The sequence below is a fragment of the Trachurus japonicus genome, chromosome 7 (assembly GCF_045865225.1).
Source record: "Trachurus japonicus isolate A0001 chromosome 7, Traja_1.0".
Classification (NCBI taxonomy): domain Eukaryota; kingdom Metazoa; phylum Chordata; class Actinopteri; order Carangiformes; family Carangidae; genus Trachurus; species Trachurus japonicus.
Genome location: NC_140913.1, coordinates 26,489,631 through 26,505,638, shown reverse-complemented (window position 1 = coordinate 26,505,638; position 16,008 = coordinate 26,489,631). Strand labels below are relative to the sequence as shown.

Sequence of the window (16,008 nt, the reverse complement as noted above, 5' to 3'; positions counted from 1 at the left end):
CAAAAAGTAGCCTAACTGAGTCAGTAACTCCACTACTTCACTATAATAGTAACTAGTTACCAGGGAAAGTAACTATTGCGTTACTTTTTCTTTCTTTTTTTAAAAGTTTAAATATGTCGAAGAATTTGGATTTTTTTTCTTTAAATTGTATTTTATTGTTTACATATATTTCACTGATCGCAATTATGGAATGCGAGTGTGTGTTTTATTGAAAGCGAGGCTGGTGTGCCTATGAAAATAGGTTACAGTGGGTTTTTTAAGTGCTGTGGCTACAAGCAAATCTCATATTGTCACTGTACAAAGACAACAAAGACTTTTTTAAATGTGAAAACAGCGGAGACCTATTCAAGATTTGCGTTTAATAACAGGCGAAACATCGAAATTAATTTATTCATGGCCACATTAAGTGAAATTATTAACTTTACCGATTATCCATCTGATTATCTGTCCTGCTGCGAGCGCGCAGGGTATCCGCGGATCCTTAAAAAGTCTAAAATTCATGTATCTAAAATTAAGGCCTTAAAAAGTATTACATTTATTAGAAAATTCTAAGATGGTCTTAAATATATAATATATAATACACAGCATCATAAAATATGTATGCACTTAAACTTTTATATGAAATAACAGGGTATCCGCGGGGTCTTAAAAAGTCTAAAATGTGAAAATCTAAATCTTAGGTCTTAAAATGTCTTAAATTTGTTGAATTATTGTGTTCAAGTCTTAAATAATTTTAGACAGGTCTTACATTTTCTTATGCCCACCATGGGCGAGCATTTCACTCGCATTTGCCCCTAAAAAAAAAACATGTGTGAACCGGGAAAATCACAAAAAGAAAGAGCACAACCTGCGATTGGTCAAAAACTACAAATCCCACAATTCTCTGGCCTCAACAATAACAGTAGTTAGTGTAAATAAGGGAGAGTGGAGCTGTCGGTGAAAATAGGAAACAACGCCACGTCTGGTCCTGTTCTATGTTGTTCGTTCACACCGTCACCGTTTATTCGTTACGTCCGCGGTGTAAAAGGCCGTGACGCAAAGACGCGATTAGGCGCGAGACGCGGTAGACGCGACTTTTTTTTTTTGCGAAGCAATACACCCGATTTCTTTTTGGCGACGGGACCATCGCGTCTTCGTCTATTTCATCGTGTTTGGTGGGAAGACCCACAAGGGGCTTCCCACCAAACACGAGGAACGCTTTTTTTTCGCTCGAGTTCTGACGCGCGACCAAACGCGAGATACGCGATTTTACGCTCGTTTTGACTCGTGACCATTTTGTGTAAATTAGCGTCTTCACGAGCTCGCCCATTTTCACAACAACAACAACATTTCTTCTCTTTCCCTCCGAACTCGGCTTTGATTCTGTCTTAATGCCATTATTTGAATTGTGTACAGTGTGTCTCTTGGTATCTGTCTGCTAAATAATCACAGACTGACTGACTGACAATGAACAGTCTGAACATGTAGCCTACTGTTTTCAGTGGTTTTGTCCCTTCAATCCACTGTGATGCTAATATGACTTTACCAGTGTTAAACTCTGGTAAAAAATTATTGACTGAACTGAGTGAAACATTTGTGTAGATCTGAATGAAACTGAAGTGACTTCCACATCTTTGTTTTTCCCCTTTTTTTCGTTTCAATTAACTAGTGCTGGCAGTGCAGAGGTCTGCTTCAGTGCACAAACCGGACAGAGCTGACATGCTGTCCTCTTCAGGACACAGAGTGACACTGCACCATTACTGAGTCAAACAGCCACACCAACTACCAGCCTATTTGTTGTCAGAGACTAAACAAAGCAATCATAATGTTTTACTTTAGGCTATATGTTACAAATTGTTTACACATGATCTTTCCCCAGCCACATTTTTTTCAGAATTGTCTTTGTAATATGATGAATATACTATTTTATATTTAGGTCTATTGTTTTGCCAATTTCTTATCTTATATAAAGATTGATCTGGGAAATACATGATGGATATATTCATGGTTGATCCTCCACATGAATGCATGCGCACTGCATAATGTGACACAGCAACTTTGAGCTAAACATCATTTGTGAGTGACAAAACTATTGCATTATTCAACGTGCCAATTTAAATTGCTTCTGTACTTTTACCATCCTCTTGCATCCATGTTGTTTGAAAGTGTTGCTCTACATGTACATCATGTAGATGTAGCTAATGGCTGTGTTGTTGTTCATGTGGTCATCATTTAGATAACACAGCAAAAGACAACAACACAAACAACACATGTGAACATGTACAAAACCACAATGGGATGATACAACAACATGATTTGTCACATATCTAGGTGAAAGACAGTGTAGGCCTTTTTTTTTTTTTTTTTAAATATTATTATGTACACTAGATATTCTTATTCAGCAGAGGTTGTTTCACTGCTCAAATGGACACTTGTTTTTGGATGGACTTTAAAAATGTGGACTTATCCTTTAACTCCAGTGCAACCAGAACTCCTATGCTGCAATAATACTTAATTTAGTTTGCAGTAATTTGATTACACACAGAAATAGACTCCATGTCAGAACGACATAAACTCAAATAAAGGCATAAAACTAGAGTTTGACCCAAACCGCTCCACATGACAGGAGCAGGTTATTAGTGATAATAGATAATCAATGATTCTGAACCCAACTTAATTCATAGTTTAGTTTAGTGGTGTTAAAAGCTTCACATAATTAGATCAAATACCCGTAACCAGAGGAGATGGGTGAACCTGGGCTCCTCGGGGTCTTGGGGACTGTTGTAGCCCACTTTGCCCCCTTTGTTAATCCAGCCTTGGACACCTCACCAGGGTCCCTGCAGCCAACTCTGTGTCTTGCTCAAGGACACATCAGCAGCAGCCAGCAGGGCGGCTGCTGCCTGCTGCTGTGGGACCAGGTTGAAACTATACTCACAACATAGAAACCTGTGAATGAAGTGTTCCCCAAAAAATGACACGTTTTGCGAATGGAAATAATGGATGGGATGATGTGTATAAGTGATAGCCTAGTTGCCTGTGTGGCTGTTTGCAGAGGGCGGGGGTAGCGCCCCCTGGCGCCGCAGCTCGCGCATCCGTGACGTCAATTCAGCACTGGGAAAGAGACAGCTCCCTCCCCCAAAAAACCCAGCGCGCCTCACGTTGCATGGGTCCCCGGTTATTGATAACACAATTTGCCCGCTGGGATCCATCCCAGTAGCGTGAAACTCGTGGATATAGAGACTGGAAACACTAGAGACATCCCGGACCGAGGAAAAACAACGATTCGCTCGCTATCGCCGACAAATAGAGAAGCCGAGCCCACCCCTTCACTTGACAACGCGGCATCAACCAGGCAGAAAGGTATGGGAATGTCATACTATCCGGTTAAATGCTGATTGAATAAGAAATCAGGTATCACAGGACGGTGAGCTGTGATGCCGTCGCTAGGTGCGGTGGCAGCGTTCATGCCGCTCGCACTGCACCAATGAACCGATGCTGCCAAGAAACGAATCATCGTCGATGAATGCTAGAAAATCATATTTGTGCAGCGAGAAAGCCCACATTACGAAACATTTGTGTTGATGCCAACATTGAGTAAATGTACAGACGCTGCGGCAGTTTCACTTGGCATGGACCATAGTAGGCATAGGGCTTGCAATTCATGCACGTCGGCTATGATGCTGCTGAGTGTCATCATCACATCCTCGGTTATTTAAAGATTGATCTTCCTGCGTTTGTGCGTGCACGAGTGCGTGTGTGTGTGTGTCTGTGTGCGCGCGTGAGTGAGTGAGTGCGTGCGTGTGTGTGCGGTTGGGTGTTGGTGTGTGTGTGTGTACGTGCGTGTGCGCGCACTGCTCCTTCGCACAGGCCCGGTGGTTGTTTATTGCCCGTTTTTTCACGTTCTCATTTCGCACAGTCGCCGTGGATCTTCTCATGCAGTGGTGCAGTGCAAGACATGGAGCTGCTCTAGGATATGTGAATCGGGTACATGTGTCACCCCCCCCACACACACACCCCCTCCCTCCCCCCTTATGCACGCACGCACACACGCACGTAGGCTTACATACGTACACACCGGGGTGGTTATGCAATTGGTCATATTCTTCTGATGCACACAATGCTCTTCACTTGATGCATGACTAACGACATATGGGAGCTGCTGAGTAGCTGAGCGGTGATGCTGTCAGGCACTGATGCTCCTCAGAGGGACAGTTAAAGAACAGGTGACAGTCACGGCAGTGGACTGCACAACCCAACCTCCCTCTGCTAGATTCATTCATAAAGCCCATCTCCACTCTGGGTGATGGCTCCACTGGGCAGGCTGGTTTTTCCCATTCACAGACACTGAGATGAGGCTTTACTGCATGATTCAGACACAGTTTAGGTGTGGAAATGGATCAACTAAGTGGTTAAACTGGGGGACTGGCTAAATGCCCAGCTCACAGCATGTGTTTTTTTTTTCTGTTCGGCTTTTATAGCTCGGATGAAAGAAAAAGTTGGTGTAAAGTCTGCTAACTTCTTCAAAGATCAAAAGAGGCTCCAGCATGAGTCATTTCAGCACCGGACAGCTCCTTTCAGGCGTGGAGCTGTCCAGTGCTGAAATGAGTCCACATGTGTTGAAGAAAACTTAGCACAGTGAAGATTACACGTTATTCTAATGCAGTTATTGTCATGAATCTTCTCCTGCAGGCTTGTTTCTCATCTTTCCATCCCACCTCCCACCCTAACCTGCTGTGTTGGGGAAACCCCTGATGAGTGGGACCTGTATCCATGAGCCCCGTGCCCCTTCCCCCTCCCTGTCAGGCTTCAGCACCCCCATCTCAGAGCCCCCCTATCGAAGACTCGATGGAGACACCCCTGCCTGCACCCCCGAAACGGACCTGACCCCCACACAGTGTGTCCTCCGTAACGTGCTGTCCATCGACACCGGTGGACAGGTGGCGCCGGGCGGCAGCAGCCCCACTCCCAGCGATGGACCCTCAGCCCACTTTGACAACAGCGTGCTAAAACTACATGAACATGAGGTCTGCCAGTGTGGCGGCGGGGCCGAGGCAGGGCACAGTCCAGAGGCTGGCGCTGTTCGGAGCCAGTCGGAGAACATTAGGCTACAATCAGGAAGTGGAGGATTTTTGGAGGGACTGTTTGGCTGCCTAAAACCAGTCTGGACCATGATTGGAAAGGCCTACTCCACTGAACACAAACACAGCCATGAAGGTATGTGAAGAAAATAACAGTCCACCTTTGAGTTCAAATACCACAGGACAAAGAAAAGTTTGAGATTTGAAAATGTCATTTTGTCATTTAGTATTATACCAGTATTATGGTGACTTCGCAACCATGGAGATGCACAATGGGAAATTGATATCTGAGCTTGAAAGAAGCATTTATACAATTTACTTAAGGAGCGATAGCATTGCAACAATCTAAATACACTGCACCACAAAAAGCCTTAATCTGAAATTCTATTTATGTAAGGTAAAGTATTGAAGGTAAAAGTACTTATACTCCTACCAGAGACTGACATTTTGTTATGTGTAGCTTGTTGAGCTAGAGTTGGTTTTGGCCACTTTATGTACAGTGAAGTAGGGAGATAAATAGAAGAGTATGAAATCTCAAATTTGATGACCTTTCTCTAATCTTTGCTTTTTCTTTCTTTATAAAATAGTGGATAATTTGGGCCTTGACCAGCTATTCAAATAAAACTAATATATGAGTTTTAAAGAGGAAGAATTACAATTTGATGAACTCATAGACATCTCAAAAGAGGCCACAGCTACAGTACATACATTTAAAAAAAATGGGATTTTATGCATTATTATGATTAGTGTATCAAGTGTGAAAGTCTGAAATAATTTGTCAGATAAATGCAGCGGAGTTGAATAGTGAAGTGGAAGAAAATAGAAATATTCATGGCCATGTATTTCAGATTGTCCTTCAGTAAAACGACTTATTCAGTTTCTTAGAGCTCCATTATTTTCATTGCTCTGTGACTGCCACCATGTCCCTGGCTGGCAGCATGACTGTGTTTATGGGTTTGTCGGCCCGGCTCATTCACAGTCATCAGCCACAGTGAGTCTTCACAGCTGGCCAGAGGAGCAGCGTCATGTGAATCTGCCTCCGCCGCAGCTCTCCAGAGATGTGGACACTTCAGTGGACCTCATGAAGAATTGATCTGCCTGTCTCTTTTATTCTGCCCGGCTCGTCTCCCTCTTTAGCGACCGAGCTCTCTCAGTCATTTAAGCAGTGTCACTATGACGGTTGACAGACAGATCAGACTATAGCATAAGTGGATTGTCATTTTTCTTCAATTTTTCCCTTATCTCTGGATAGCAACGGCCACTGTCCTCTGTCAATATACCATTTGTTTGAACATGGCAGGTGCTTTGTATGATGTAATTGTGGCCTGCCTGCCTGCTTGCCTATTCGATTGTGTAGCATGGACCTAGAATTTGCTCAACAATACTCCTGCCTCCTCCTTGTCCAAGCTGGCAAGAGCACATATTGACATTTGGAGACACTGCAATGTGTGATGGATATAAATTAAGTGATTACTCACAGGATGCCACTGAGAAAATCAGTCTCCACCCTTGTGTTAATCCTGTTTAAATTCTCATAATCTCACATTTACTCACTGAGGTTTTTTTTTGTCTTGTCGACGTGTTGGTCTGCGTTTAGAGTCCTGGGAGGTTCCTTTCGAGGAGATCTCGGACCTGCAGTGGGTGGGCAGCGGGGCGCAGGGGGCCGTCTTCCTCGGCAAGTTCCACGGAGAAGACGTCGCCGTGAAGAAAGTGCGGGACATCAAAGAGACCGAGATCAAACACCTCCGCAAACTCAAGCACCCCAATATCATTACTTTCAAGTAAGGGGAAGTCGTCGTGACATCCCACACAGGGTCTTGTATCACTATAAGAAGCTTTTAACTGCATTAATCCCACTTTAATATAGTGCTTTGCTTTTCCGGTTGCATGTTGTAAGTCATCTAAACTGCCTTCAACTTGTCCTAGGGGCGTGTGCACCCAGGCTCCTTGTTACTGTATCCTGATGGAGTATTGCGCCCAAGGCCAGCTGTATGAGGTGCTGAGGGCGGGCCGTAAAATCACCCCCTCCCTCCTGGTTGACTGGTCCATGGGCATTGCGGGCGGCATGAACTACCTACATCTCCACAAAATCATCCACCGAGACCTCAAGTCCCCCAAGTGAGTCACCGCCCTGAACACCCTGAACTTTGACCGGTGACTCTTTGATTATTTCAGTGTAAAATTCAGTGTCGTCTCACCTCCGCAGCATGCTGATCACACATGATGACCTGGTGAAGATCTCTGACTTCGGCACCTCGAAGGAGCTCAGTGACAAGAGCACCAAGATGTCGTTCGCCGGCACCGTCGCCTGGATGGCTCCTGAAGTGATTCGGAACGAGCCGGTGTCAGAAAAGGTGGACATCTGGTAAGTCTGATAAATGTCCACAATTTTTTCCCCCCTTTTCCCCCCACACTTTTAGTGACACATGGCTTTTCTTCACTCTGTGCGGCATTTATCTTTAATGCTCTGCAGTAGAAGTGCAGATAATGTATCAGTGTCGCTGGAAAATGGATAGTTTGTGAGGTCATTGCTTCAAAGCCACAGGGAGCTCCATATATTTCTTGTTTTGTGAGTGTGTGATTTAGTTCTCAAGTCACCTCAGCGAGACTGAATAACTAAAACGTAACTAAACTTTAAGGTCGTTCGGAGTGGTGCTGTGGGAGATGCTCACCGGAGAGATCCCGTACAAAGATGTGGACTCGTCCGCCATCATATGGGGTGTGGGAAACAACAGCCTGCAGCTGCCCATACCGGAGAGCTGCCCGGACGGCTTCAAGATCCTCCTCAGACAGTGCTGGTGAGCAAACGTCTGGGAATGGACTGTTGGAATGAGAGAGAGAGAAGAGTAATGAGCACAGCAAGTCTGGGGGGTTTAAGGACTTTATTGATTTTACAGTTCATTGTGAATGTACACAGCTGTCTTTCTCATTCCGGATTCGCAGGAACTGTAAGCCCAGGAATAGGCCCTCTTTCCGTCAGATCCTTCTTCATCTGGATATAGCATCGGCCGATGTGCTGTCCACTCCGCAGGAGACGTACTTCAAGTCTCAGGTATGATGCCGCTACGGTTCCCACAGCACAAATGACAGGAAACGTCACAAACATGGATGTGCACAAATAGATAAACAGTGCATGATGTAATGCAGTAATCAGACATTAACTGCACTACAAAAATAAAGCTGGCTTTAATGTCAGCTCCGGCTAGACACAGCTGGTTAACAGAGACGTGCTCTCATCAGGCTGAATGGCGAGAAGAGGTGAAACAGCACTTTGAGAAGATTAAATCTGAGGGTACTTGTCTCCACCGCCTCGATGAGGAACTGATCAACCGACGCAGGGAGGAGCTCAGGTCTCTCTTTTCTTTTTTTTCTTTACTTGTGTTCCATCATCTCATGTCATCTCAGGGCATTTACCCCGTTGGATCAAATTAGTTGTAACCAGTGGTGATTTCACTATGTTGGGGCTTACATGCATGCTGCCACTTTCCCTCTGTCCCATTTCTCCATGTCGCTCCTTTGTGAAATGAAATAAGTGCCTGGAGTGCACGTCTATTGTAGAGGATTTGGATTCTTTCATGCGGATGCACAATGACATCAGCAGCCTCTTTTCTTTCTTCTCAGGCATGCGTTGGACATTCGCGAACACTATGAGAGGAAACTGGAGAGAGCTAACAACCTTTACATGGAGCTCAGCGCGGTCATGCTGCAGCTGGAGCTCAAGGAGAAAGAGTTGCAGAGGTAGGAGTACAGGGTTGAACGTTTTTTTTTTTGTAAACTAAATTTGGTAAACTAATAAAGGCACAGTTGCATTAACACGGTGGTGTGTTTTTTGTCATTTCTCTCCAGGAGAGAGCAGTCATTGGATAAGAAGTATCCCGGCTTGTTTAAGCATCATAGCTCCAGACAGAGCAGCTCTTCCAACTCCATGGACAAACTCATCAAGAAGAGAAACGTCCCCCAGAAACTGCCCTCAGGAAAGAGGTGAGAGATCTCATTTCAGTGCTTATTTGATAAAAGTTTGATACGGAAAGGGGCCGAATGAATATTCATTACACTTGTGGATTATAGTTGTTGACTAATCCCTCCTACTCTTTCAGGCCAGACATCCTCAAATCTGAGGTAATCATTCCCAAAATGGACTCCTCTGTAATGCAAGTCACTATCCCAGCCTGCCCCAACAGAAGCTCCACTTCTCCCAGCCGGTCTCGGAGGGTAAAGACCCGTCACCGCAAGCCCGGCAAGGGCAGCAGCGGGGACCTGGCTGGACTTAAGGCGAATCAGTCCTCCCCTAACAGGGACACAACCGCCCAGGCCAACAGCTCGACCACCAACACCTCCAAGCAGCTCCTGGAGCCGTCCGCCGCCCTGAGGGGCCTCAGCCACGAGCAGCAGCAGAGGCAGCTCTCCTCCTCCAGCCCCGACCTCATCTGCACCACGCTGGAGGCGGACGCCCAGAGGAAAGGGGAGGCCTCGGTGGGCGGGCTGGAGAGAGGGGGCAGCCTCAGCGCCTCTGCAGGTTTGTTTGTTTGTTTGTTTGTTTATTAGATCCCCATTAGCTGCTGTACAAGACAGCAGCTATTCTTCCTGGGGTCAAAACGTCTTACAAACATTTCTGTTCCAGAATTTAACACAGAACATTCAACATAGATCATCATCATTCATACAGTGGACAACAGCAACACAAAACATAAAAAAAAAGCTCACATCTCATTTACAAATCATCATCATCATCTTTATTCACATATAGAAAAGGTATTAAAATCATTAAAATATTTGTAATTTCATATGTGAAATGGGACACCCTGAGAAGCTCAAGAGCTTTTAAGAGGGGCCCAGACACAAAAATGACAGGAATACATACACAGGAAGAAGACATACAAATATACATAGACATACACGTAGCCACATAATACATTTTGCGTGAAATGAACCCAAAATATATTCCAAACACTCACATTCTCACGCCACAGGGTAATCTACATTTCCACTCACATACAACCCATAACCCCCCCCCCGCCCCCCCCCCCCCCCCCCAAAGGAAAAGAAAAGAAAAGAAAGGAGAGAGAGAGAGAAAAAAAAAGAAGAGCTCCTAATCCTAACAAGTACCAAGTAGCCTGGTCAGCAACAGTCACAAATCATAATTGTAAACATGAGAAAATTACATCACTATCATGCATATTTCAGCAGCAGTTGCCTCTTCAGTCTCTTTTTGAAAACAAGTGCAGTTGAAGATGTTTGTAGGTCTTTGTCAAGATCATTCCATAACTGCGGGCCTTTACAAACAATACTGAAACTAGTACATTTGAGTTTCCGTTTTTTTCCCTTAATATGATATATGACCAAGATATAATACGTATAATTTTCTTCTGTAAAATCAGCAATTTGCCCAGATAACTGGGAAATGTATTGCTCCAAATTATATTGCAGTAAGTAAGATCATCCAGACTGTTCTCAAAGTACAAAGAAACAGAAATCATGCATTGTTTGTGACATGCAACTGTCTCTGATGGTCAGAGAGTCACTCCCTCTTGTAAAAACAAATCCATCTTTAGTCCCTGTTTAAAAGAGGCTGCACTACCTTCTGGCATCAAAAATCTCGGCAAAGAATTCCATGCAGCCATCGCTCTATAATAAACAGTTTTTTGTTTTGCGTTTGTTCTACAGGTTTAGGGGGGTCCGAGGCGGGCGCGGGCGGTCTGGATGATCTCACAGAAACGCCTCCGCGCAGCGACACCCCCAGCGAGGACGCCGCGTCGTTCCCGTTCTCCAGCAGCCCGGACTCGCCGTGCGGGAGGGGGGCGGCGGCGGGACGGGGGTCTCTGGGGTCTCCGCGCCTGCCTCACGACGGGGAGGACAAGGAGGAGGGAGCCGGCGCCGTGAGGTTGCCGCGGGGGGCGTCGGGGGGGATCGGGAGTCAGCACCTCACGCCTTCGGCCATCCTCTACAGGGCAGCTATCACACGCAAACAGGTGCAGTGGCAGAAACACCTGTCGTCGCTCCTCAGGAAACTCCTTTACCGAGACTTTGATCATTTCTCACCGGTTGTGTGTTTTTCATGTTTCTGACTACAGAGGCGTGGGGTGTCATCAGAGGAAGAGGAGGGTGAAGTTGACAGTGAGGTTGAGTTACCACGGAGACGGTGAGTAACTGATGTCCTTCGTCACTGAAAAATTCCCTCAAGCTATCCTCCCTCTCTGGCAATCTGCTGACTTATTCTGAGATCTAAGAACTGTTTTCAATTTACGTCATTCCTCCGCGCTGTTGATTTCGACGCCTACTTTTTTTTTTTTTAAATACTTTATTTCAAGATTCAAGATTCAAGATTCAAGATTCAAGATTCTTTATTTGTCACATGCAAAGTCAAAGTGTACACTTACAACAAGCAGTGAAATGAAGTCCTGACTACACCCCCCAGACTGTGCTTCAAACATGTGAATAACATATTACACTTGAAGCACTAGTCAATAAAAAACCTTGTATGTTTGAAAAGGAATAGGAAGAAGCATTAGCTTATTAATTCCTATCCCTTCTCCACCTAGAATCCTAGGTTATCTTACTTCCTGTATATCCTGTTGTTTTCTTTGTTTTTTGTTTTTTAATACTCTCACAAAACAAACAATCACCAACAAACAACAACACCATGACTGCTTGTGTCAAAATAAATACAATAAGTGACAAGTATGGCAAAAGTGTGAAAACCTTAATGTTTGTCATACCCCTCTTCTTTCTTCTTTTCCCTCCAGACGTCCGACCAGCATCAGCAAGTGCCAGTCGGTGTCCACCTTCAGCTCGGAGAACCTGTCGGTGTCGGACGGCGAGGAGGGGCACACCACCGACCACTCCCACAGCGGCACCCCGGACGTGGTCAGCACCAACACCGACGACAGGTTGGACGACCGCAGCGACGACCTCCTCTCTCAGGGGTCGGAGATCCCCGCGGACAACACCGACCCCGCGCACGCCTCCGACGGCCTGTCGGAGAGAGACGGAGCCCTGGGCCAGGCCAAAGCTCAGCTGGACGCTGGGCAGAATCCCAATGAGGTAAAAAAAAAAAAAAAAAGCAGTTCCCCAGAGGATCGCATGTGTCAGTTTGAGTCATATGCTGATGTGAAAGCACCAACAAACAGTGGTGGAACTGTATTCATGAGGAATGTTGAGATATTGTACATAACGGTTTATACACTGCCCGTCCAAAAGAAAAAGTCACCTCCTGGATTTAACTAAACTAATAGGTAAGAGCCTCCCATTGGATGATTACTGCATGGATGATGATGTTTCAGCTGGCAACAACTTAACCCTAACTGATGCAGTCTCATCTCTTAAAGGGATAGTAGCATTTTTTTAAAAGTGGGGTTGTATGATCTACAAATAGCCCCTAAGTACTTTAATTGCAGTAGAAGACTCTCTGCACTCCTCCCGTTAGCAACGCCAGCCCATAGCCCTGCCCAGAGATTTACAACATACATTGTTGTGAACGGACCCAAAGAAACGGCCTATTTTCACGGCCTAAAAGAGGTTTTACCTGAAAAAAAAATACACAGTTGCATTGTTCGCTATAATATAATTTTTTCCAGCCCCTCAAAGTGCAGGAAAAACACAGTTTTTATTTGGACCTAACCAACTCACGTATCCCTCCACCCAGGGTTAGCGCCCTCCGATCAGCAGTTGGTTAGCTCCAAATAAAAACTGTACAACCCCATACAACATACAACCCCACTTTAAAAAAAAAGCTACTATCCCTTTAAACAACCATGTTGGAAAGACACATCCTGTGGTCGTGGAAGAGATGTTAATCGGTTTCAGAAGGGTCAAATTATTGACATTACTGCATCAAGCAAATAAAACATCTAAGGAGACTGCTGAGACTAGTAAAATTGGGTTAAGACCTGTCCAAGGCATTATTAAAACTAGAAGGATAGTGGGGAAGCATCATCTTCAAGGAAGAAATGTGGTCCTGACCTTCACCCCATTGAGAATCTTTGAAAAATTAATGCAACTCTGGACGGAAATAAACGTGACGTTGCAGAAGCTTATCGAAATGATGCCAAAGCAAATGCGTGACATAATCAAAGCTAAAAGGAGTCCACCGAAATATTAGAGTGTGTGACTTTTTTTTTGGACGGGCAGTGTATTTTATGTTATGTAAATGTCTGCTCCACTACATCTATATAACAGCTATTGTATAGTCACTTGTTATGTTTGAAGTAAGAGGGGTCGGCAAAATAAGCTGGAGCTTGGAGCTACGGCTTTTCAGTCAAGGTACATTTGTTTTAGATTTTTATACTTTAGGGAAAAATGAATTATGTTTATATCGTGTGTATATATTGTTGTTTATCTATGTGTTCACTTGATTCTACAAGTTAAAAAAAGACCAAAATAAACTCACTAAACTAAACTAAACATAAAATTTTAAATTTCAAGACAGTGTTAAACCTCTCGTTCCCAACATTTTTGACCTTTGGCCTCTTAAAAAAGGGTCTTTGGCAGCCTTTTAATGTGTCTCTCCATTCCCAGATGAGGTAAAAGAGGTTAAATGATCCATATCTTCTTTTCTAAAAAACCTTTATCATCTCATGATTGATGCAACCAAACCTTATGCTTATGCATGCCTTGCGTTGGGAACAACTCCACCAACAAGCTCCACCTTGTGCAGCTACAATGGCAAACACTGCTTGTGCATTATTACATCAGTATTTCAATAAATCTGTCAATTAGATAATGTCTAATTCACTGAGTACCTTTCATTGATACTATTATTATTTTGTATTTTTTGCTGAAGTAAGATTTCAAATGCAGGACTGTGTTTGCATTGTCAGGATTTCAACACTTCTTCCACCACTGCCACAAATGCATCATGTTGGTTTTAAATCGTGTGACATTATTTTCCCTCTTCTCTCTCTTCTCTTCTCCCCGTTCAGAGCCGGGCCCTGTGTGATGACTCTGACTGCGACAGCGCTGAGCTGGATCAGTCAGGTAGTGGAGAGCCCAGCCGCCCCCCCAGTGCTGGAGCATGGGTACCGCCATCTCAGTCCTATCAGGGGTCTCCACAGGCGCCACATACAGGACCTCCATAGATCACTGGACACTAGCAAAAAGACCTCCAGCTACCCTACAGTGAACAACCGTCACAGGCGTACACCAATCTGTCAGTGCAGTACATTACTGTTGTCATGAGGGATCACACCTACTACACCACTCAGACTATGACAAGTCGACTTATGGTGTCTCATAAGTTTGTTGGCTGGCAAACCTACATCAGATGACATAGGGCATTTGTCATAACCTGACATCAAATATTTTTGGCAGCTTGTGACATCAGATAAATGTCATTTAAGTTCAGTAGGGTTTTTTTTCTAGGCAAAATAGTTACCAAGGTAACCTTAGCCACAGCTCCAGTTCAGCAAAAACCCTTTCACAGACGCACGCACAAGAAGATACCACACTTGTAGTCCTTTAAACACTCTAACCCTCACTCTGGGAGCATCCGTTATGATACTCCACACACTAATGCATCAAATACTAATGAATAATAATGTAAATATCCAATACATACCACATGAGAAATATCTAACTTTATTTTATTTGTAAGATAAAAAAAAAAAGTAAGACTAAACAGTATGCAGCCCTGTGAACAAATGCATGACTACATGTTTATAATTTATGGTTCGAATGTGTCCGTTTTATATTTTGTGAAAGTTTACACTTTTTTAATCCTGAAAGTATTACTTGAGTTATTTTGGGTTTTTTTGTTAATAAATGTCAGCACTTAAGAAAAAAAAAAAACAAAGTCAACATGGAATGAAAAATCTCACCAGGACATGGATCATGATGCATAACTAGGGTTCTCAGTAGGTGATATATTTTTTTTTACCCTCCTACTACTGAGTTTCAAATACACACAAGAAAAGTGTGAGGTTTTTATTAAGCTTATCAAGTTTGTGACCTCTGGGGTTCACTGAAAATGCACTTATACACTCAGGTGCCAGTTTATTAGGCACACCTTGCTGGAAATAATGCAAACTAAACAACGATCCTGTGTCCATGAAGCCTGTAAATGTTGTGTTTTTGTTGAAATTGTTTCAGACAGGTGCTGATTAAGGTGCATTATCATTTTAGAGGATGTAGTTTGTGTTGATGTTGAAGGGTGTTAAAAAAAACTGTATATTTAGATGGATAAAATAACAGAAACACCTGTATGAAATGATCTGCAGACTCCAAATTGACCATACTGATTATTCTACTACACCACTCTGAAACAGTTATCCGCTAAAACTGAACATTAGATCCTTCATGAATGTAGAATATTATTGCAGGACTGTTGTGATAGTCTATCCTAGTTTTAGCAAGGCGTACCCTAATAACCTGGAAACTGAGTTTAATGTTCTACCTGATTATGAAATTGTTGGATTTTTTTTTTGGTTTTCTCTGTATTTGTATGACGTGCATTTGAAAAGCGGTGAATGTGTTCATATAGAAATGACCTCTTTCTGACCTGCACTAAGCATTGTTAACCACCGAGTCCACTTCCACTAACTCAGCAACAAACAGTTAAGAGGGCGCTCCGCTGACCCGAGATGGACGGTTCAATCAAAGGAGATGAAGTAGAAGCTATCTACTGTATTCGCAGGGCAACGAGGCGTGTTGGAGATTCAGGTGATTTGCTTTCAGACTTGTGGTCATGAGCCCCGGCAGCATCTGTTTAGTTGTACAAAACCACAAAAAGTGTCATACAACGTTTTCACATATGTGGTAATTTAGTTTCCCAAAGACGTTAAAAAGGGAAAAAAAGACGAAAAAAAATCAATGTTGAGCCCCTTAATTTACCTTTTAGTAATGAACCAAAAGAAGTCCTATAGCTCACTATACTGGCAGGCCTCATAAAAACCTCAACTGTACCTTTTACCCTTTAATATTACTGCGGAAGTAGCCAGATAAGGAATAGAGCACTTCT

At 43.8% G+C, this 16,008-nt stretch overlaps 1 protein-coding gene across 1 annotated transcript; it reads left to right on the top strand.

The window, feature by feature from the left end:
- The first annotated feature begins 3,081 nt into the window (after nucleotides 1-3,081).
- Nucleotides 3,082-14,844, top strand: map3k12 (mitogen-activated protein kinase kinase kinase 12). Its single transcript, XM_085782522.1, has 15 exons — nucleotides 3,082-3,339; nucleotides 4,669-5,193; nucleotides 6,655-6,838; nucleotides 6,984-7,175; nucleotides 7,264-7,422; nucleotides 7,697-7,855; nucleotides 8,001-8,109; nucleotides 8,298-8,407; nucleotides 8,679-8,795; nucleotides 8,904-9,038; nucleotides 9,155-9,573; nucleotides 10,722-11,026; nucleotides 11,129-11,196; nucleotides 11,801-12,098; nucleotides 13,976-14,844. Exons 2-15 carry the CDS (start codon nucleotides 4,731-4,733, stop codon nucleotides 14,129-14,131), a joined length of 2,874 nt encoding a protein of 957 aa, XP_085638648.1. The 5' UTR covers nucleotides 3,082-3,339; nucleotides 4,669-4,730; the 3' UTR covers nucleotides 14,132-14,844.
- Nucleotides 14,845-16,008: the final 1,164 nt, after the last annotated feature.

What these genes read in the sequence shown, in the direction of transcription:
- map3k12 (XM_085782522.1), top strand. Translation starts at nt 4,731, where the DNA reads ATGAGTGGGACCTGTATCCATGAGCCCCGTGCCCCTTCCCCCTCCCTG. An exon ending in CGAGACCTCAAGTCCCCCAA is followed by an intron (nt 7,176 to 7,263) that starts GTGAGTCACCGC and finishes TCACCTCCGCAG; the next exon opens with CATGCTGATCACACATGATG. An exon ending in AAACTGCCCTCAGGAAAGAG is followed by an intron (nt 9,039 to 9,154) that starts GTGAGAGATCTC and finishes CTACTCTTTCAG; the next exon opens with GCCAGACATCCTCAAATCTG.